This window comes from Somniosus microcephalus, chromosome 18, assembly GCF_052327205.1.
Source record: "Somniosus microcephalus isolate GS21.2 chromosome 18, FLI_Smic_1.0, whole genome shotgun sequence".
NCBI lineage: Eukaryota > Metazoa > Chordata > Chondrichthyes > Squaliformes > Somniosidae > Somniosus > Somniosus microcephalus.
Window position 1 is genome coordinate 25,619,868 of NC_141004.1, and position 22,263 is coordinate 25,642,130.

At 42.3% G+C, this 22,263-nt stretch overlaps 1 protein-coding gene across 1 annotated transcript in view; it reads right to left on the bottom strand.

Moving 5' to 3' along the window:
- Positions 1 to 14,680, bottom strand: part of LOC147105146 (sortilin-like) — a 69,616-nt gene extending 54,936 nt beyond the window's left edge. Inside the window, exons 1-2 of the mRNA XM_086011239.1 lie at positions 14,233 to 14,680; positions 1,990 to 2,049 (exon numbers count right to left, since the gene is read on the bottom strand). Of these exons, the coding sequence (XP_085867365.1) occupies positions 1,990 to 2,049; positions 14,233 to 14,499 (327 nt within the window). The 5' untranslated portion in view covers positions 14,500 to 14,680. The remainder of the gene's footprint in view (positions 1 to 1,989; positions 2,050 to 14,232) is intronic.
- Between the last annotated feature and the right edge of the window lie 7,583 nt (positions 14,681 to 22,263).

Here is a 22,263-nt window from a genome sequence, read left to right on the forward strand (position 1 = left end):
GCATCTTGGCAAGCTGCCGTTTATAAAAACCAAATTCCACCAAGTGATGGCAAACCTGATAACACAGGTATGAGCAACAGCTGCCAGGCATTTTCATAAACATTATATTAACTTTGAAGTCAAGAAAACCAAATGAATTTGGTACATGTCACGATGTGCCATGCAGGACTTTTTCAAAAATTGTTTGTCCGATAACAATCATGCCCTTGTCAAAACACAACATATACAGGTAGAGTAGCTCAACACCTCAGACACCACTATTGTAGCCAGAGAGAGCGATATTTCCTATACCCAAAGCAGGGACAGTCAGCAGGGTTGCTCACTACTCCCCTGCTGTTTAAGCCAAGATTGAAGGTATCAACAGCCAGGTTGAGGGAGCGTAAAGAGGTGGAGTCAGGCCGGAACATTCCAAGACTACATTCCTCTGATTAATTAGGCGAGGAACCTGCCCACAGAACTTGGTGGGGGGGCTTGCAGGCAACAAGGTAAACTGGGACTAATCTGTGCCAATCCCCTCCTTGACAAATGCTATCCTGGTATATACCAACACCTCCACTAACCCCCAACAAAATGATAGCACTAAACACTAACCTCACAGTTAAAGGAATCCAAAAATGTAACCTGCCCATTATGGAGAGAGCCTTCCAGAATAAAAACTTGTTTGGGGGGCAGGGAGGGTTAAAACATATGCAGACCAGGAACATAGGAACAGGAGGAGGTCATTTTGCCCCTCGAGTCTGCTCCACCATTCAATGAGATCATGGCTGACCTGTGACCTAACTCCATATACCCGCCTTAGCCCCATATCCCTTAATACCTTTGTTTAACAAAAATCTATCAACCTCAGATTTATAATGAATTGATCGAGCATCAACTGCCATTTACAGAAGAGAGTTCCAAACTTCTACCATGCTTTGAGTGTAGAAGTGTTTCCTAACTTCACTCCCAAAAGGTCTGGCTCCAATGTTTAGGCTATGTCCCCTAGTCTTCGATTCCCCAACCAGCGGAAACAGTTTCCCTCTATCGACCCTGCCAGTTTCCCTTAATATCTTGAAAGCTTTGATCAAATCACCCCCTTGTTTGTGTAATCTCTCCTTGTAATTTAACCCTCGGAGTCCAGGTATCATTATAGTAAATCTACGCGGCACCCCCTCCAAGGCCAATATATCCTTCCTACAGTGTGGTGCCCTGAACTGAACACGGTACTCCAGGTGTGATCTAACTAGGACTTTGTATAGCTGTAGCATTACTCCAGGGTTCAGTTCATTGCTGCCTTATTTTAAGCAGATTATTAATTGAATCGGAAAGCTATACTACAGTTACCCACACAATTATTTCTGACAGTACTGCTGGTTATAGAAACCCATTCCCCCCACCCCACACTAGTTCCGACAATATTTTCCTCAGGAGACAGCATTTCTATTGTTTATACAGGCAGCAATCTGGATAACCACTATTATAAAAAGGTGTACAACTAGGTTACAGATTCAGTTAATCTTGACTAGGTCTTTGAAATTGCACAGTGATTGGGTTAAGTGTTGGTTTAAAAAAAAAATTAGACGACAATCTGGTGATGTAGCTTTGAAGTTATACTGTGTAAATACGAGAATAGAAATAATTCAACACACCCATGTGAAATTCTCCCATCTGATAGTTTAATGGCAGCATTAACCCGTTTACTGATGAGGTACAAGAGTTTGTTTTCTCAGATTTGAGCCAATTTACTTTGCACCCCTGAAAATCTATTGGCACACTCTGGAGAACTGGGTTAATATTGGGCATAGTTCACATTGTTCAACACAATTGCCTACATTTTTCAGGGATTATTCCTTTATTTTCAAAAGTGTGACACTTTCATTTAAATACAGTAATGCTAACTTTGTTGAAGTACAATTGCATACAAATATACACGAACCAGTCTCAATGACTTAGAGCTCAAAAATATTGAATTAAACTGTGTAAAGAAAACAGAAAGCTCACAATACTTACACCAGTTCCATCTCCAACCCATGCCAGTGTTACAGATCCACTCAAATCCACAAACACGTACTGGAAAAAAAAACGATAGAAAGCATATTTAGGCGTTTTTTATTTAAGGACACACATACTTACAAACCAGCGACACTTCAAAGTCTGATTGATTATGGTAGCCCAATAGAGAACCTAGGGGTTTAAGAAAAACAAGCTTGGAGAATAGTTTTTCCAATCTGTACTGCAGACCTTTTCTTGCTATTAGTGTACTTATGCATCAACTTATGCAATTGTGTTTCACACCAACACATTCAAAAAGTGTGTTGCAACTCCACAATTTTGCTCACTGTAGTTTATGATAACCAAACTCTACCTCTCCTCCACCACCATTGACACCAGGGCTACTGTTTTACTAACTAAATGATACATCAAATCAAAGATGAACCAAAACTCCCTGCAGCTTATCAGCATAACTGAAACCATTGTGTTTCAGCTTCTGCCAGTGCCTACTGCCTCTGCTCAGTAATTTGCAACCACAGCATTGTGCTCGACCCCGAGCTAATTTTCCACCCCGCATCTGGCTCACCAACATGAACACTTTTGTTCACTTCCAAAACACTATTGGTGCATCTTCTTCATCCCATTACTGTTGAAATACCTATCCAGGCTTTCAAGGGTTGACTTAGTCCTCCCCATCGTCACCATTCAAACTTAAGTAATTTTTTTTTTTTTTTTTTTTTTTTTTAAATTCATTCACGGGATGTGGGCATCGCTGGCAAGGCCAGCATTTATTGCCCATCCTTAACTGCCCTTGAGAAGGTGATGAGCACCGTTCTCGTTTTTGGTTGCACGGTCCCTTTAAGGGGCTGCGCAACCCATTCAAAATACCGCACAAGCGTGGTTTTTCCTATTTAAAAGCAGTGAGCCAGCTGTGCTGGAGCTGCCGCACAGCTTAAAAGGGAACATTGGTGGTGAGCCGCCTTCTTAAACCACTGCAGTCAGTGTGGTGAAGGTACTCCCACCGTACTGTTAGGTAGGGAGTTCCAGGATTTTGACCCAGCGACAAGTAATTCCACAACTCTGGCCCAAGCTCTTTCCAGCACACTTGACATTTCAATTTTCACCATGTGGAGACACACGGACATCTCAACAGTGAAAGAACAGTGTACTGACTCATTCTGTTATCCAGTTAGGGTTGCCAACCTTCCCAGATTGTTCCAGGAGACTCCCAGAATTGAGGGTTGCTCTCCTGGGCACTGCTGCTTGCAGTCCGGGAGGAAAGTACATTGTATTCGCAGAACTTTGCATCGGTGTGCCTCCACCGCCTGTTGTGTACTTCGAATTCCCACCACCATACTTGGCAGTGCTCGCTGTTTGTCTGGCTGCATCAGCCATTCCCTGCCTCCTAGATGCGGCCTGGAATTTCTTCATAGCTAGTCCCAACCAGTGACCTCCTACTTCTGGCAAAGTTATGGTGTGGAGTAAGACCAACTAACTGTTAGTCTGCAGTAAAGTCAGGTTGGCATACTACAAAATTTAGTCAGCCAACAGCAACGTTAGTTTATTTCTTACAATGTATTTATGGTAATTGATCAAAAGGAATTTTGCAACTAAATGCCGAATGGCCTCCTTTTTATACCATAAATTTTTATTTTATGATTCTATGCTTGCCATAAACTACTGTGGGAGCTCTCAACACTCCTGAATTAAGCTGAAGCTGTGTGGTGGGGGGGGGAGGAACATTTAAGTGTAAATTGTTACTATTTCCTTCCGCCTTTTCTAGTCTAAAGCCTTCCTGTGCCATACAGGATAGACCAAGACCTGCCAATGGCTGCTGAGGTGTAGATGAGTGGTCCAGGTGACTATGAAATTCCCCTTGCCTAAGAAAGCGCCAGGCCTTCACTCACTCGCTGTCTGCGCTCAACAACACAGCTGAGATTGAGAAAGCTGTGTGGGAGATCAGGGTTGCAAATCATTCACCCATCACTGTGATGCAGCACATTAAAGCACCAATATCTAGATCAGCATGCAGCCCCTTGAATTATTTTCCTCCTACTCCTGATTTTCTCTCTTAGCCCGCTTATTCAAAAAGCAATGATTCACACCGGGGTTCCAATAGGATTCCAAATTTTTTTTTTTTTTTTAAATCTTGTACTATGTCATAATTATCTTAGGAATGCTGACACTCAACTTTGCTAAATGCAACATTTGCAAACAGTGGACAGTGTCACATGTTCTGTTGAAGTGGTACTCTACTGCTGAAAATGTATTCTGTAGAAGTCAAATATCTACAATTCTGTCAAAGTCCACAGTGAATAGCTTGAAGACAACATGTTAACTAATCAAATGTTTATTGAGCTGTTGACAACCTGAACATTATCAAAGTACTATAGCTCCAATTTAAATATTTAAGCTGGATTTATTTTTGGCAGCACTGACTGGACTTTCCTTTAGCGTAAAAAAAAGTTTAAAACGAATAAAAATGGGAAACAGTCAAAACAGTACAATTAGACAATCTTTTTCCACTTGTCCCTTAGTTTCTGTAAATGCAAAAAGAAATGATTAGTCAACTTAAAAAGATAAAGAATGCATGAGCTGATTTTCTCTAGGGAAAGCCAATGAAATATCTTAGTTAAGACAAGAGACACTGATTTCTACTAATGCACAGAATTCAAACAGGTTAATTCAGATGTTACATTATTTCTACACCACAGGTAGTAATTGTGTACCCCGACAGGTAGCTTGTAGATCTATTTTAGAGCTAATGCTCATTAGTTAAAGCAGTACTGAAATGGGCAGCAGCATTCCCAAAAGCAAAATACTGTAGATTCTGAAAATCTGAAATAAAAACAGAAAATGCTGGCAAACGCTCAGCAGGTCAGGCAGCTTCTGTGAAGAGAGAAACAGAGTGAATGTTTCAGGTCAATGACCTTTCACCAGAACACTATTTCCAAACTGGGTTTTTTAATTATTTTGATTACTGCACTCCAGAAAGAGAAGAACGCTGAGCACAGTGAAAACAAGATAAAATGTCAGTTAAGACGCTGAAGGGTGTGGATAAACAGAGATTTGGGATTCAAATACAAAATAGTGCGCGTGCAAGTCAATAAAGGCATAAACAAAGGCCAATAGAATTTGGGGTTTTATAATAGGGGCACAGAGTACAAAACTGAAGAGGTAATAAATTTGCACAATGCAATGATTAGGCCACAGTACTGTGCGCAGTTTTAGACACCCGATTATAGATAGGATATTAAAGCCAAAAAGAACATACAGCAAATATTCACCAGGATACCAGAGATGAGAAACTATTGTTATGAAGAGATTTGAGACAATAGGACTACTTCCACTGCAACAGAAAATACCAAGAGAATATTGAATATAGGTTTTGATGATTGGGGAAAGGCTATTTCTTCTGGCTGGGGAAATCAGTGACAAGTGGTCATCTAAAGAGAGGGACAAGCAGAAATGTCTTTAGACAGACATTTGTTGGGGTATAAAATGCCTTACCACAAGGGAGGGCAAGAGACAGAGGTGGAGAGAAACTGTATCCTGACCAATGTGGTACCTGTAGACAACCCTCCATTTTGAAACCTAGTAGGAAGGCCAACTTCCTTTTTAAAGCTAGCTATTTTGAAACATTGCATGAAATTAAGACACACATTTCCCTATTCTCACACTTGCCACATCTGACTTACTTGTGCGCAGGCTCAAAGCTGGAACTGAGGTTCAATAATTATTCTTGGGTCTCTTAACGAGTAGGTTTCAAAATATGACAGCATTTTACTGAATCTATACTAAATTTTAATGACTATTGATTAAACGTTATCCATTTCATTTATACCTCTCATTCCAAAAGACAGAAGCAGAAGTAAAGCTGTAACAAATGCTGGTTCAGGTACGGCTAAAGTAGCTAGTTGGATCATTGATACATTAACACAAGTACTGGTACTTCCTCTAAAGGTTGAATTAGCCCAAATCTGCACTCCAGAAACATGCATGCTGCATTTGGGAAAGAAACAAGAAACAGAATAGGTGGCCAAGTACACATTTGATTTAAGACACCCCTACATTTAACAGACTTTGAAAAATAATTTTTAAACAAAAACAAATTATTCTCCAGGCTCCTCAGTAAATGGAACAAAGTCCAATACACGTAATTTTTAATTCAATTGATGCACAATAAAAATGTTAAGTCACGCCCTGGCCCTGTCAGCACACCAAATACATTATCTACATTCATCTAGAATCATGAATTTACAGCAGACACTTTATATAAAGATATACTGAATGGGAGGTATAGTGCAAACCCATTTTCACAGTGCTTGCACCACTTTGCTTTGAGACACAACTGACTCACCATTCACTTCAGCAACAGAAGCCCCAACTCCAACAGCAGCAAGGTAAAATAAACCAGGGGGGTCTTAGTCTCATTACTTTCAATGGGCCATTTCATACTAAGCCCAGAGCTACTCAAATGTTTAGTTATATACCTTCCAAGAGAAGATTTTTTTTTAGGGAGTCTTGCACTAGCTATTCTCAGTCACAAAGCTGTTGAAATATTCAGCTGCTTGTTTGAACCAGAGTGCAGACCACCTCAAAGAAAAAGGGTAAAATAGTTGCCATTTTCAGCGACTGGTCACTGGTTAACCTAGAAAAGCACTATTTCGAAGGCACATGGCCCTATTAAAAAAAAAAGCACACTAGTTCAGGAATGTCTAGTTTAAACATATCTACTTCAATAGCTCTTATTCAATAAAACAAACAGATGGAGGTCAACTCAGACAAACAAATGAGCTCAATCTGTTTGATTTAACAGCTGAACTGGAGCAGGTGCACTTCAATAGCTATAATTAACTGCAAAAATGCAGCAAAAAGCAAAAAACTGGAAATGCTGGCAATCTGAAATAAAACACATTATGAGCCAGAATTTGCAGTGGGTAATAACAGCAGTCGCTATCACTACCCCTTTGAAACTGATCGCAACTTCAGGATGTAGCGCATGCGCACCTAAATGCGGAAATCCTGAAGTTGCGGTCAGTCATTCACTGTTCCGACAGGCTGCACTGTGGAATCCCCTCCCCACCCCCACTGTCGGCAATCAATCAGTGAAACTGACAAAAACCTGGGCTTTTCCGTGGTAATATCGCTGTTAAATACCCCATTAAATGTTAAGCCTACATGGAATAGGTGTAACTGGGGTCTAACAGCGTATTGACTGCTAAACAAACATTTTGGCCCTGAAACACTAATTTTTATATTTGTGGAATGTCAAATTTCTCCATTATGATAAAAATTACAATTTAAAAAAAAACAAAAAGAATTTTATTTTAAGGCTTGTTCATGATATTTCAGGTTCTACCGTATCCCCATGCAAGAGTCCCAATCTTTGTTTCATTCTCTAACATTTTATAAAGTCCAGATAAAAGCAGCTTCTCATTTCCTGGTTTCCTGTCTTGAGAATTCTGCAGTGAGATTGGCTGCTCAGACAGCTTGTTGACATCACAGCAGCATCGCACTAGGGACTCCCATTACAGAATGCTGAAATCAATTGAATGTCGAAAAAGGCAAACTTCTCGCCACAGAGATCGCAAGATCTGTGAGCAGCTTCCTTCAGGGCTAGGGGCGAATGCCTTTTGCTTCGCCGCGGACCACAAATTATGGGCCAGTTCTCTCCACAAATGCTGGATGACCTGCTGTGTGTTTCCAACATGTTCTATTTTTGTTTCAACTCAACTGTGTCAGCTGTGGCTCAGTTGGTAGCACACTTGCCCGAGTCAGAAGGTTGTGGGTTCAACTCCCACTCCAAGGACTTGAGCACATAAAACTAGGCTGACACTCCAGTGGAGTGCTGCACTGTCAGAGCGTCTTTCGGATGAGACGTTAAACCGAGGCCCCGTCTGCTCTCTCAGGTGGACGCAAAAGATCCCATAGCACTATTTCAAAAGAAGAATAGGGGAGTTCTCCCCGGTGTCCTGACCAATATTTCTCCCTCAACCAACATAACAAAAACAGTTTATCTGGGCATTTTCACATTGCTGTTTGTGGGAGCTTGCTGTGCACAACTTGGCTGCCACACCTTCCCACATTACAACAGTGACTCCACTTCAAAAGTACTTCACTGGCTATAAAGCGCTTCGAGACATCCGGTGGTCGTGAAAGATGCTATATAAATGCAAGTCTTCCTTCTACTAAAGCTATTTTGTACAAGCCACCACAACTGAAAAAAGTCAGGAAGCTATGATCTGGCACCAGGGACAAGGAGCATCAGCTGTAACAAGAACAATTCACACTTAGCAGCTGTGCAGTTCTCTTTACGGAGATCTTTGTACCTCAGAGCATGCCTGTGTTATACAGCAGTTAAATCAATAATCAAGCAACCTTATGCTGGCTCACAATGTATACATTGTGTTGTGATGGCACTACTTCACAGTAGTGAAGACAAAAGGCTGGCATACCAAAGTAAAACTTTACTACTAAATAGGTAAACTTTACGTACAATGAAAACACAAGGCAAAACCAAGTTGCGTAACTGCAATACTGCATGCAAACTCAAATATGTTTACAAGTGTCAGATTGGCTCACTCCAAACTCAGGTCATAAATTCAAGCTCCACTAGGGCCTTAGCACATAATCTAGGTTGACACTTAAATGTAGCTTTGAGAGACTATCTTTCAAATGAGCTGCTAAACCAAGGCCTGGTCTGCCAGTTCAGATGGGCACGGCACTATTTGAAAAGAAAACAAATTCTACTTTGAGACAGACAGCGATCATGGAAATTAATGTTATTCTCAGGTTAAACTGAAACCAGCTAAAGCTGTGCTACAGCAATTTTATTGTATTATGTTTAGTTGAACTCAGCAAATGTTATTCTGTTGCAACATTCTCCCTTCAACCATCATCACTGGAAAAACAGGTCTGACTATCTGGTCATTTATTCGGTGTGTATAACAGCGATTTTATTTCAAAAGTAATCCATTGCCTATAAAGTGCTTTGGGACTTCCTACAGACATGAAAAGGTACAACATAATTGCAAGATTGCTCTCCACTCGTGAAAGAGATGCACTCAGTTGCTCAACTTATGCAAACGACTTCATCTGTAGGATATATTGAACAGCTTCCCGTGCAGTATTCTCTCGTGTTGATCCAAACTATGAATCTTCACTGGCAGGCAGCTTTGGCTACATTATAAAAGCTGATGGCTCGGCAGAGGTAAGTTAAGAAACTGCAATCATACATTTTCATTACTAGGTTCGCCTCACAACAAAAGCTACAGCCGAGGACAGTTCAGTCTCAAGATTTTTTCTTAACTGTGATACTACTCTTGTCCAAACTCTTTGGGACTACAAGGGTTCACTTAATTTTGAGATTTGCTTAACGTGATAGTAGCTTAAGATTTTGATGGGGAAAAAAGTGATTTTAAAAACATTTGAGAAGTTGTGGAAGGTTACCGGAAACAAACCATTAGGTTTAAATACCAAGGAAGAGTATACAAGTGAAACAAGACCTCCATTGAACCAGGTACAGAGTTGACAACAGACTGCTTGCCAAAGCAGCACAGGACAGAGGAGGATGGAACTGTTTCAACACAACAGTTAATCTATTATCTGATGAACTCGTATGTCTTTACACTAACTGCATTCAAGTAATAGATAGGAGCCAACAAATTCTACTTTGAGACAGACAGCGATCACAGAAATTAATGTTATTCTCAGGTTAAACTGAAACCAGCTAAAGCTGAGCTACAGCAATTTTATTGTATTATGTTTAGTTGAACTCAGCAAATGTTATTCTGTTGCAATATTGAAAATCAGGTTTGTGCTCATGGCAATTTATACACTATTGAGCTGTCACTTTTCTGGGCTACATTACTGTAATTCCCCAATACCAAAACAATGTTATAGCAGCTATAATGCATACAATTGTGCTGTCCATTCCTCAAAATCTAAGGTGAGCTACAAGTCAAGTGCATTCAACCAATGCCGTACTTCATTTATGCTGGTGACCAAACAGTGGCTGAATATTTTTAATTCAGTTGATTGACATAACTCGAGCATCAAAATAAAAACTGAGACACAAGCTTAAATCTCGAACCATTTCCCTTACATGTTGGAACTCATTCAAGCTTGTAACTTAACAGATGCTCCAATACAAGTTTTACACCCAACTAAAGGCATTAACAGAACTTTTAATTAAATTCAAGTCTCACTGACGCATTAAGAGCTTGATATTTGAAGTTTTTTTTTAAAACTGGGACAATAGTTTACACTTTATATTGATGCAAAAGGCACACCCATGATTGACTACTGCTCACTAAATTCTAATTTAAAATGATTCAGCTAAAATTATTTAAGTTCCCAAAGTAACTGCTGCAGAGTAACATAGGGGTTTGATACAAAGCACTAAGGGGTCTGTTCAGAGATTGTGCTAAACTAGATGGAGATAAATTATTCCTCAAGGATGAATGAACTGCTCTCTATCAACTTGTGATTTGAAGGGTGGAGCTAGCCACTATACATTTCCCAGGGAATTAAAGGAATAGCCCACTTATCCAACCAAAGCAAATTTGACCCTGAAGTTTGAAGCTAATTCGGACGAAACCACAGTTTCTGCCTCCTGATTTTGAGAGTCTACTATATGCCATCAGTGCCAAGGCACCCGCGTCAGAGTCAATCAGAAGTGGACTAACAACTGGGTACAGACAGCACTTCAGAAATGCAGTCATATAATTTCTTAAAATAAGCAATCGAAAATAATTACTACTTTGAACACAAAGCTTAAAAAGGAAAAATGCAAAGAAATGAATCAGTATTTACCATAGAAAGAAGCAGAATTCAAAGAAAGAATAAAATGGTAAGGAGCAAAAAAAAAAAGTACAATGCCACGAGGGAAAACAGATTAGAGCAATTGGTCAGGTCAGGAAGAACGAAAATGATTTTAAACACCAGGAGCAACGGAGAGACAGCTGAAGAGAGTGAACAGTTATGAGCTCAGCTACATAAAAAATCGGAGATAAATATCACCTGAATTATAAGTACAGTGCAATTTACTACTCAAGATGAGATTACCAACTAGATGATGAGCTATGTAATAGCATTAGAAGTTGAAGATGCAGTTATACTGCTACTTTTTATAAATCATACATGGGATGTGGGCGTCGCTGGCAAGGCCAGCATTTATTGCCCATCCCTAGTTGCCCTCGAGAAGATGGTGGTGAGCCGCCTTCCTGAACCGCTGCAGTCCATGTGGCGAAGGTACTCCCACAGTGTTGTTAGGTAGTGTGTTTCAGGATTTTGACCCAGTGATAATGAAGGAACGGCGATATACTTCAAGTCAGGATGGTGTATGACTTGGTGTTGAGCTTGGAGGTGATGGTCTTCCCATGCACCTGTTCCCCTTGTCCTTCTAGGTGGTAGAGGTCGCAGGTTTGGGAGGTGCTGTCAAAGAAGCTTTGGCGAGTTGCTGCAGTGCATCATGTAGATGGTACACACTGCAGCCACGGTGCGCCAGTGGTGGAGGGAGTAAATGTTTAAGGTGGTGGATGAGGTGCCAATCAAGCGGGCTACTTTGTCCTGGATGGTGTCGAGCTTCTTGAGTGTTGTTGGAGCTGCACTCATCCAGGCAAGTGGAGAGTATTCCATCACACTCCTGACTTGTGCCTTGCTAATGGTGGAAAGGCTTTGGGGAGTCAGGAGGCGAGTCACTCGCCAGATAATACCCAGCCTCTGACCTGCTGTTGTAGCCACAATATTTGTGAAGCAGCTGAAGATGGTTGGGTCTAAGACACTGCCAGACCGGGTAAGGGTGGTAGATTGCCTTCCCTAAAAAAAGGACATTAGTGAACCAGATGGGTTTTTATGACAATCCCCAGATGCTTTCTATTCCAGATTTATTTATTTAATTAACTGAATTTAATTCCAGAGCTGCCTGTGGTGGGATTTGAACTCACGTCTCCGGATCATTATTCCAGGCCTCTGAATTACTAGTCCAGTAACATTACCACTATGCTACCATACCCGGTAGCACAGAGATAATCAAGCACATTGAGGCAAGAATCCCCCTTCAGGAGACAGTTGCAGTGTCTGTCTCCCCAACACGACACAAAATGCAGTTTTACTCCTTGAAAATTCGAATTTTTCAAAGTTCCAATCATTTCAGGTGTAATTTAAGTGACAAGTTTTGTAAACTATAGCTTCAAAAACAAAAGTAACACTTTTCAGAACACTCAGTAGAATCATAGCAGTGTTACAGCACAGTAGGAGGCCATTCAGCCCATCGAGCCTATGCCGGCTCTCTGCAAGAGCACTTCAGCTCATCCCAATCCCCCGCCCTTTCCCCGTATCCCTGCAAATTTCTCTCCTTCAGGTACTTATCCAATTCCCTTTTGAAAGCCACAATTGAATCTGCCGCCACCACCCTTTCAGGCAGTGCATTCCAGATCCTAACCACTCGCTGCATAATAAAGTTTCCCCTCCTGTCTCCTTTGGTTCTTCTGCCAATCACCTTAAATCTATATCCTCTGGTTCTCGACCCTTCCACCAATAGGAACAGTTTCTCTCTATCTACTCTGTCTAGACCCCTCATGATTTTGAGCACCTCTATCAAGTCTCCTCTCAATCTTCTCTGCTCCAAGGAGAACAACCCCAGCTTCCCCAGTCTATCCAACATAACTGAAGTCCCTCATCCCTGGAACTCTTCTTGTAAATCTTTTCTTCATCCTCTCTAATTGGCCACAATACTCCAGTTGTGGCCGACCCAGTGTTTTATAAAGGCTCATCATAACTTCCTTGCTTTTGTACTCTATGCCTCGACTTAAAAAAGCATTCAGGATCCTGGGCTTTATAACAGCTTGCTCATCCTGCCCTGCCACCTTCAGCGATATCTGCACATATACCCCCAGGTCTCTGTTCCTGTACCCTTCAGTTTATATCGCCTCTCCTAGTTCTTCCTACCAAAATGTATCACTTCGCACTTTTCTGCGTTAAATTTCACGTGCCACATGTCCGCCCATTCCACCAGCCTGTCTGTGCCTTCCTGAAGTCTATCACTATCCTCCTCACTGTTCACTATACTTCCAAGTTTTGTGTCGTCTGCAAATTTTGAAATTGTGTCCTGTACACCCACATCCAAGTCATTAATATAGATCAAGAAAAGCAGTGGTTCGAGGATCGACCCCTGGGGAACGCCACTGTATACCTTCCTCCAGTCCAAAAAAACTGTTCACCACTACTGTTTCCTGTCACTTAGTCAATTTCGTATCCATGCTGCCACTGTCCCTTTTATCCCATGGGCATCACCTTTGCTGGCAAGCCTATTATGTGGCACTTTATCAAACACCCCCCTGGAAGCCCGTGTACATCACATCAACCGCATCGCCCTCATCAAAAAATTCAATGAAGTTAGGTAAACACGATTTGCCTTTAACAAATCCGTGCTGGCTTCCCTCAATTAATCCACACTTGTCCAATATAACTTAATCAACTCAGAACGAAAATTTAGGAGTTTGGATTGTAAATCTGAACTTTTCAACATACCTGCCCGTCTATTAGCATATTCCTAAATACATATGCCTTAAAAAGGAACAGATTCAACCTCCTGCTTAACACTTAATTTCTGATCTCACGACTCAAGTGTATTCCCAGCGTCATAAACCAAACATTATAGAGAGAGAGAGTATGGATTCTCTAATTGTTAACATTTTAAAAAGTTAAAACTTGAACATTTCCCCTGAATTTGGCCGTTACCAAATTGGACAGTACGTTCCCAATAACAGTAGTTTCAGAGAATTCAAAAAGTCTACTTGAAATAAACTGGCTAGGTCTCATACCGGAGATACCAATTAAAATCCTGATACACCCTTACTGCTTTAAAATTACATTCATTAAAGAAAATTATTTTTTTAAGAAAGGGTTTAAAAAAACACAAGATGCAGCATATGTTTACAATTTCTGATGCAAGCACTATTTTTAAAACGACATTGACACGATTAAAAAAAGGTGGGTTGCACAATTAATTCCATTTTTTTTAAACTTTAAAATTCCGACACCCCGCGCTGTTTTGTTTTAAAACTGCACGGATTAAAAGGATGTTCTAAATGAGCAAATGACACGCACGTAATGGATTTGTATATTTGATGGGGGGGGAAAAGCAGTTTCCTTGTCCTTATTTTTGAAAGAAAAAGGGAAACATTATTTATTTATTTTTAAAAAGAGACGAAGGAAAGAAATCAGATAAACAAGCTGCGGCTCAGACTCTCTCACCTTGTGGGTGTGTGCGGTTAAATTGCCCTGAAAGCCTTGCCGCTGCTGGCAGGTACTAGTCGAGGAGGAGATGCTCCTCTTATGCAGCCTCTGGGCGCCGATGCTGGACGGGCTGTGACCGTGGACGCCGCCGTCGAACAACTTTTTGCTGAAGCGCTGTTGCTGCTGGCCGGGCACAAGAGGTGAAAAGCTGCCCTGGAAATCCCGAAGCGCAGCCGCGGGGACCGCCAGCGCCAGCAGCAACCAGCACCAAACCACCCCCTTCATCCTCAGACAACAAGTCTTTCAAATCTACTTCATCCGAACGTAATTGTTTTTTTAAAGTTTCCGGTTGATTTTTTTTTAATTAAAATGTTCTTTTCTGTTCAATTATTTAAAACGCTGACAGTCTTTTTAAACACCAGCGTCGTCACCGTCACCAACACAACAACAACCTGCGCCTCACCAACCCACCCACCCGCCGCCGGAAGTCCCGCCCCGCTCTTCACCAAACCAATCAGGCGCCTGCTAGCCGCGCCCATCCCACACCCCCACCACCATCTATTGGCTGGACGGCGCGTCAATCAGCGCAACCTCAGACCTCACGCCGGCGCCCGCGGAAGCTCCGCCCAGTTACTGTGTTCAGGTGTTGAGTCATTTTGGCACCAATCCGTGTCCGGGAGACGACTTTCTGCAAGCACGCAGTCGCTTTCATCCCATGCAGCCATACTCTGAAAATGCAATGAATTCAAATAATTGGCTTCTTGCTCAATGCAGAACTATCTCAGCGCTAAATTCCATTCATCTTTATTTCAACAACAATGTTTTGGAATGCAAGCAGTGGTACTATAGCTGAGCCAATGTTGTCCAATAGAAAGTGCTGACCACCCCGACACCATTTTAGCCACATGCACTAATTTTACTACAAAAGGCCTTACATGCACTCACACAATTTATTTGTAACAACAACAACTTGTGTTTATATAGCACCTTTAACGTAGTAAAATGTCCAAAGGCGCTACACAGGAGTATTATAAGACAAAAAAATTGACACTGAGCCACATAAGGAGAAATTAGGGTAGGTGACCAAAAGCTTGGTCAAAGAGAGTTTTAATGAGCGGCTTCAAGGAGGAAACATATACCACCACATATAACTGCGGGAATTATAGTATAGTGGTTATGTTACTGGACCAGTAATCCAGGGGTAAAAACAGAAAATGCTGGAAATATTCAGCAGGCCAGGCAGCATCTGTCGATGACCCTTTGTCAGAATGTTAACTCTGTTTCTCTCTTAACAGATGCTGCCTGACCTGCAGAGCAATTCCAGCATTTTCTGTTCTTATTTCAGATTTTCAGCATCCGCAGTATTTTGCTTTTGTGTTAGTAATCCAGTGGCCTGGACTAATGACCCAGAGAGGTGAATTCAAATCCCACCACGGCAGCTGGGGAATTTAAATTCAGTTAATTAAATAAATGTGGAATTAAAAAGCTAGTATCAGTAATGGTGACCATGAAACTATCGGAGTGTCGTAAAAAACCATCTGGTTCACTAATGGGAAGGAGCTTTGCTGTCCTTACCTGGCCTGGCCTATATGTGACCCCAGACTCACAGCAATGTGGTTGATTCTTAACTGCCTTCTGAAATGGCCTAGCAAGCCGCTCAGTTGTAACAAACCACTACAAAAATCAATAAGAAGAATGAAACCAGATAGACCACCCGACATTGACCTAGACACCAGCTTCGGACATGAAAACGGCACACCCAGCCCATTCAACCCTGCTCACTAACATCTGGGAACTTGTGCCAAAATTGGGAGAGCTATCCCACAGACGAGTCAAGACATAGTCATACTCACAGAATTATACCTTTCAGCCAATGTCCCAGACTCCTACATCACCATTCCTGTGTATGTCCTCTCCCACCAGCAGGACAGACCCACCAGGGGTGGTGGCACAGTGATACACAGTCGAGAAGGAGTGGCCCTGGGAGTCCTCAATATTGACTCCGGATCCCATGAAGTCTCATGGCCTCAGGTCAAGCATGGGCAAGGAAACCTCCTGATGATTACCACCTACCGCCCTCCCTCAGCTGATGATCAGTACTCCTCCATATTGAACACCACTTGGAAGAAGCACTGAGGGTAGCAAGGGCACAGAATGTACTCTGGGTGGGGGACTTCAATGTCCATCACCAAGAGTGGCTCGGTAGCACCACTACTGGCCGAGTCCTGAAGGGCATAACTGCCAGTCTGGTCTTGCGGCAGGTGGTCTGAGAAACAACACAAGGGAAAAACATACCTGACCTCGTCCTCACCAATCTACCTGTCGCAGATGCATCTGTCCATGACAGCAATGGTAGCAGTGACCACCGCACAGTCATTGTGGAGACAAAGTCCTGTCTTCACACTGAGAACACCCTCCATCGTGTTGTGTGGCACTACCACCGTGCTAAATGGGACAGATTCAGAACAGATCTAGCAGCTCAAAACTGGGCATCCATGAGGTGCTGTGGGTCATCAGCAGCAGCAGAATTGTATTCCACCACAATCTGTAACCTCATGGCCTGGCATATCCCTCACTCTACCATCATCATCAAGCCAGCGGACCAACCCTGGTTCAATGAGGAGTGCAGAAGTGCATGCCAGGAGCAGCACCAGGTGTACCTAAAAATGAGGTGCCAACCTAGGGAAGCTGCAACACAGGCATGCTAAACAGTGGAAGCAGCATGCTATAGACAGAGCTAAGCGATCCCACAATCAATGGATCAGATCAAAGCTCTGCAGTCCTGCCACATCCAGTCGTGAATGGTGGTGGACCATTAAACAACTAACAGGAGGAGGATGCTCCATGAATATCCCCATCTTCAATGATGGCGGAGCCCAGCACGCAAGTGCAAAAGACAAGGCTGAAGCGTTTGCAATCATCTTCAGCCAGAAGTGCCGAGTGGATGATCCATATCGGCCTCCTCCTGAGGTCCCCACCATCACAGAAGCCAGTCTTCAGCCAATTTGATTCACTCCACGTGATATCAAGCACTGGATACAGCAAAGGCTATGGGCTCTGACAACATCCCGGCTGTCGTGCTGAAGATTTATGCTCCAGAACTAGCCGCAGCTCTAGCCAAGCTGTTCCGGTACAGCTACAACACTGGCATCTACCCGGCAATGTGGAAAACTGCCCAAGTATGTCCTGTCCACAAAAAGCAGGACAAATCTCATCCGGCCAATTACCGCCCCATCAGTCTACTCTCAATCATCAGCAAAGTGATGGAAGGTGTCGTTGACACTGCTATCAAGTGGCACTTACTCACCAATAATCTTCTCACCGATGCTCAGTTTGGGTTCCACCAGGACCACTCAGCTCCAGACCTCATTACAGCCTTGGTCCAAACATGGACAAAAGAGCTGAATTCCAGAGATGAGGGGAGAGTGACTGCCCTTGACATCAAGGCAGCACTTGAGCGAGTGTGGCATCAAGGAGCCCTAGTAAAATTGAAGTCAATGGGAATCAGGGGGAAAACTCTCCACTGGTTGGAGTCATACCTATGACAAAGAAAGATGGTTATGATTGTTGGAGGTCAATCATCTCAGCCCCAGGACATTGCTGCAGGAGTTCCTCAGGGCTGTGTCCTCGGCCCAACCATCGTCAGCTGCTTCATCAATAACCTTCCCTCCAACATAAGGTCAGAAGTGAGGATGTTCGCTGATGATTGCACAGTGTTCAGTTCCATTCACAACTCCTCAGACAATGAAGCAGTCCATGCCCGCATGCAGCAAGACCTGGTTGACATTCAGGCTTAGGCAAGTAACATTCGCACCACACAAGTGCCAGGCAATGACTATCTCCAACAGGCGAAAGTCTAAACACTGCTACTTGACATTCAATGGCATTACCATAATTGAATCCCCCACCATCAACATCCTGGGGGGGTAACCATTGACTAGAAACTTAACTGGACCAGCCACATAAATACTGTGGCAACAAGAGCAGGTCAGAGGCTAGGTATTCTGCGGCGAGTTTCTCGGCTCCTGACTCCCCAAAGCCTTTCCACCATCTACAAGGCACAAGTCAGGAGTATAATGGAATACTCTCCACTTACCTGGATGAGTGCAGCTCCAACAACACTCAAGAAGCTCGACACCATCCAGGACAAAGCAGCCCGTTTGATTTACACCCCATCCACCACCTTAAACATTCACTCCCTCCACCACCAGCGCACCGTGGCTGCAGTGTGTACCATCTACAGGATGCGCTGCATCAAGTCGCCAAGGCTTCTTTGACTGCACCTCCCAAACCCGCAACCTCTACCACCTAGAAGGACGAGGGCAGCAGGCGCATGGGAACACCACCACCTGCAAGTTCCCCTCCAAGTCACACACCATCCTGACTTGGAAATATATCGCCGTTCCTTCATCGTCGCTGGGTAAAAATCCTGGAACTCCCTCCCTAACAGCACTGTGGGTGTACCTTCACCACACGGACTGCAGCGGTTTAAGAAGGTGGCTCACCACCACAGTCTCAAGGGCAATTAGGGTTGGGTAATAAATGCTGGCCTTGCCAGCGACGTCCACATCCCATGAACGAATAACAAAAAATTCAGTCACCAAGGAAGTAAAGCACTAACAACGACCAAAAAATACTTCTATACTCTGCTTTTCCTCACACCAATTTACCAACAAACGCACAAAAGGTTAAAGTACACATGCATACATTGTGCGAAAAGATACTGAAATCACATGCGCAACAACAGTGTCTATTATTCATTCTTTATTTACTCATCAGAAATGCAATTTAGCTGCACCAAAATTCCTAATTAGCCACACACCGCAGACACATTGGACGACACTGATCTAAGATACAGATCCGTCAAGGCGTAGCCTCAAAATACGGTCAAAGGTTAATGGCAAAGGAATTGTAATACAGTACAATGAATGGTATGTGTGTCTGGAATTTGGCTACTTTCCAGCCACACAAAGCCTGGTTGCCACAATGACATGTTGCAAATAGCCTTGCAAAGCAATTTACCAGGTTGCTAAACAGATGGAAACAAGGTGAGACAATGGAAATATTGTTGCACCACTGATCATGTATCACATAAAAATAAGATTGAGTTGTAAAATAAACATTTTGACCAATAAGCAGGAACAAAACCTACATTCCAAAAATGTAGAGTAAAATCGGAGCCTTCTTGAAATAAAATCCCCTTTGTGGTTACAATGGCCCTTTAATGAAGAGATGGGAATCAACTGGAATTTGGTTATTTACATATTTTTTTGCGTAAAGGGCAATTCTTTTGTTGAGATGACTTGGATCTAAATATGTTTGGTAGTAGGGAACTTAGCCAGAAAATGTAGGTGATGTCATTGGAATAGCTGAGTGAGGAAAGAAGAGTAGTCAGAAAGTAGGAATTCTGAGTTGTATGGAAGCAGAAATGCATAACGAGCTGAAAGAGGTAAAAATAAATAAATTAGATAGGTACTAAGACATTTTAGGTGAAAGATGACATTAAGAGGGAAACTTTAAAAAAACAGTAACATGAACAAGGAGTGGGAAATCAGAAATAGATGTACAGCCATGTGGTTAGACAAAGACTGGAATTTTAGCCATAATGTTGTGTACTGGAAGTTATTTTAAAAGAGAGATGATGAGGAGACTGGTGAGTAAATGAGAAAAAATACATATTGTGAACATGGGTTACAAGGAGAATATTGGGGTGGATACTGTCTGTAAAATCTGATGGTACTGTATAGGATCAAGAAGCAGGCAAAGAAAAGTATACTCAGATAATATGATAAGAGACAGGTTTAAAGTTAGGGACTGATGCAATCCATCTGTGGAGAAGTCAGAAATATGGAAGGCATATTTAATTTTTTTTAACCACCCAATAAAATAAATAGTTTCACAAAGCTGTAAATAAATGCTGAATCATGAATAAATGATGGATAACCTTAGAAACATAGAAACATAGAAGATAGGAGCAGGAGTAGGCCATTCGGCCCTTCGAGCCTGCTCCGCCATTCAACGAGATCATGGCTGATCAGCCAAACCCTAGCACCCGGTCCCTACACCGACAGCCATCCCACCCAAGCCCTATCCCCGTAACCCCACGTATTTAATCCCCCCTAACACTAAGGGCCAATTTTTTTTATCATGGCCAATCAACCTAACCCGCACATCTTTGGACTGTGGGAGGAAACCGGAGCACCCGGAGGAAACCCACGCAAACACGGGGAGAATGTGCAAACTCCACACAGACAGTCACCCGAGGCCAGATTTGAACCCGGGTCCCTGGCGCTGTGAGGCAACAGTGCTAACCACTATGCCACCGTGCCGCCCACCTTTATAAGCTTGAGCCAAATAGCAGTGTTTCATCAAAGTTTATCATTATTTATTTTGCAGATTTGCCTCTCCTCAGAGATCATAGAATCATAGAATAATACAGCACAGAAGGAGGCTGTTCAGCCCATCGAGTTTGTGCTGGCTCTTTCGACAAGCAATCCAGTTAGTCCCACTCCCCTGCTCTTTCCCCATATCATTGCAATTTTTTCTCCTTTAAGTATATAACCAATTCCCTTTTGAAGGCTATTATTGACTCTGTATCCACCACCCTATCAGGCAGTGCATTCCAAATCCTAACCACTCGTTGTGTAAAAAAGGTTTTCCTCATGTCGCCTCTGGTTCTTTTGCCAATCACCTTATATCTGTGCCCAGAATGAATAGGAAGAATAGTATTGGAAGGTTAGCCTCTCATGACCTCAGCTAATATAACCTGACAAGTTTCAAGGAACGAGACTGTAGAAAAGGGTGCAGTCTTTGCATTTAGGGGAGCCTGAGGATTTTTGGGGAGGAGGAACTAAGATAGAAATGTGTGTAATTTTCTGCATTACAGTATATCATCCATTAATGAATGTTATATTGTAGTTACACTTTTCTAAAATTTAGCTACGCCATTTTGGTGTAATTCACACGATAACAGCAGTGTTGGTGCAAAGTAGTTTAGCTTTTTTACCAATGTTGCACTTAATAGTGCAAATGCAGCTGATAATCAGATTCAGGTCCTGACCGCACACCAAAAAAAGAGGAACGAGACCCTGTCTGAGCTGATCTCACTCTGCTTTGCATCAGAATCCCTTTGGATTTTGACACCATATTTATACTCCTCAAGTTTAACAGCAGTGCATATCTATGCTAAACTTATAGTGTGAATATTCTGTTACCTATCTGTTGCATTTTGAAAATCCTGCTAGTCAGTACCCACCAAAGCTTACAATGTGCAAATTATGTGTATGTTTCCACTCCTTTAAAGGCCCAGTTATTACGCTCCCTACAATCAATAAATAAGATGATTGCAAATGGTCCAACGTGATTGTGTGATGGCAGGTGTCTATGTTAGATCGTATGCAGCCATTTATATATACCAATCACTATAATGCCTTTGAGGTAACTGACAAGCAAACTGATTATTAACAAAGGAACACAAATCACACATTTAATAAACATTCACGTTTTTGCATTCAGTGACATATTTTTCTACAAGTGTTTAGAAGAGTTGGGGAGTTCTCCCCGGTGTCCTGGCCAGTATTTATCCCTCAACTAACATAACAAAAACAGATTATCTGGTCATTATCACATTGCTGTTTGTGGGACCTTGCCGAGCGCAAACTGGCTGCCGCATTTCCCACATTACAACAGTGACTCCACTTCAAAAGTACTTCATTGACTGTAAAGCGCTTTGAGATGTCCGGTGATCGTGAAAGGTGCTATATAAATGCACGTCTTTCTTTTTTAAAAGAAAATTACATACAAACTTGCACATAAGTAAATGAGTCCATATACCTCATTTGAAGGCTGCACATATGAAAATTACACCATATTGTGAAAAATCAATGGCTTTTAAATGGTTATTGGATTCTGACATAGTATGAGATGGCTTTGCGTGAACTGCGATTTATGTTGCCTTGATGTAGATGGCATCATAACTCACAAGTGGCACAGCAACATGTGAGTTTTTGTAGGTCATACACAGTAATGTAATATAAGTGGTATCCGAGT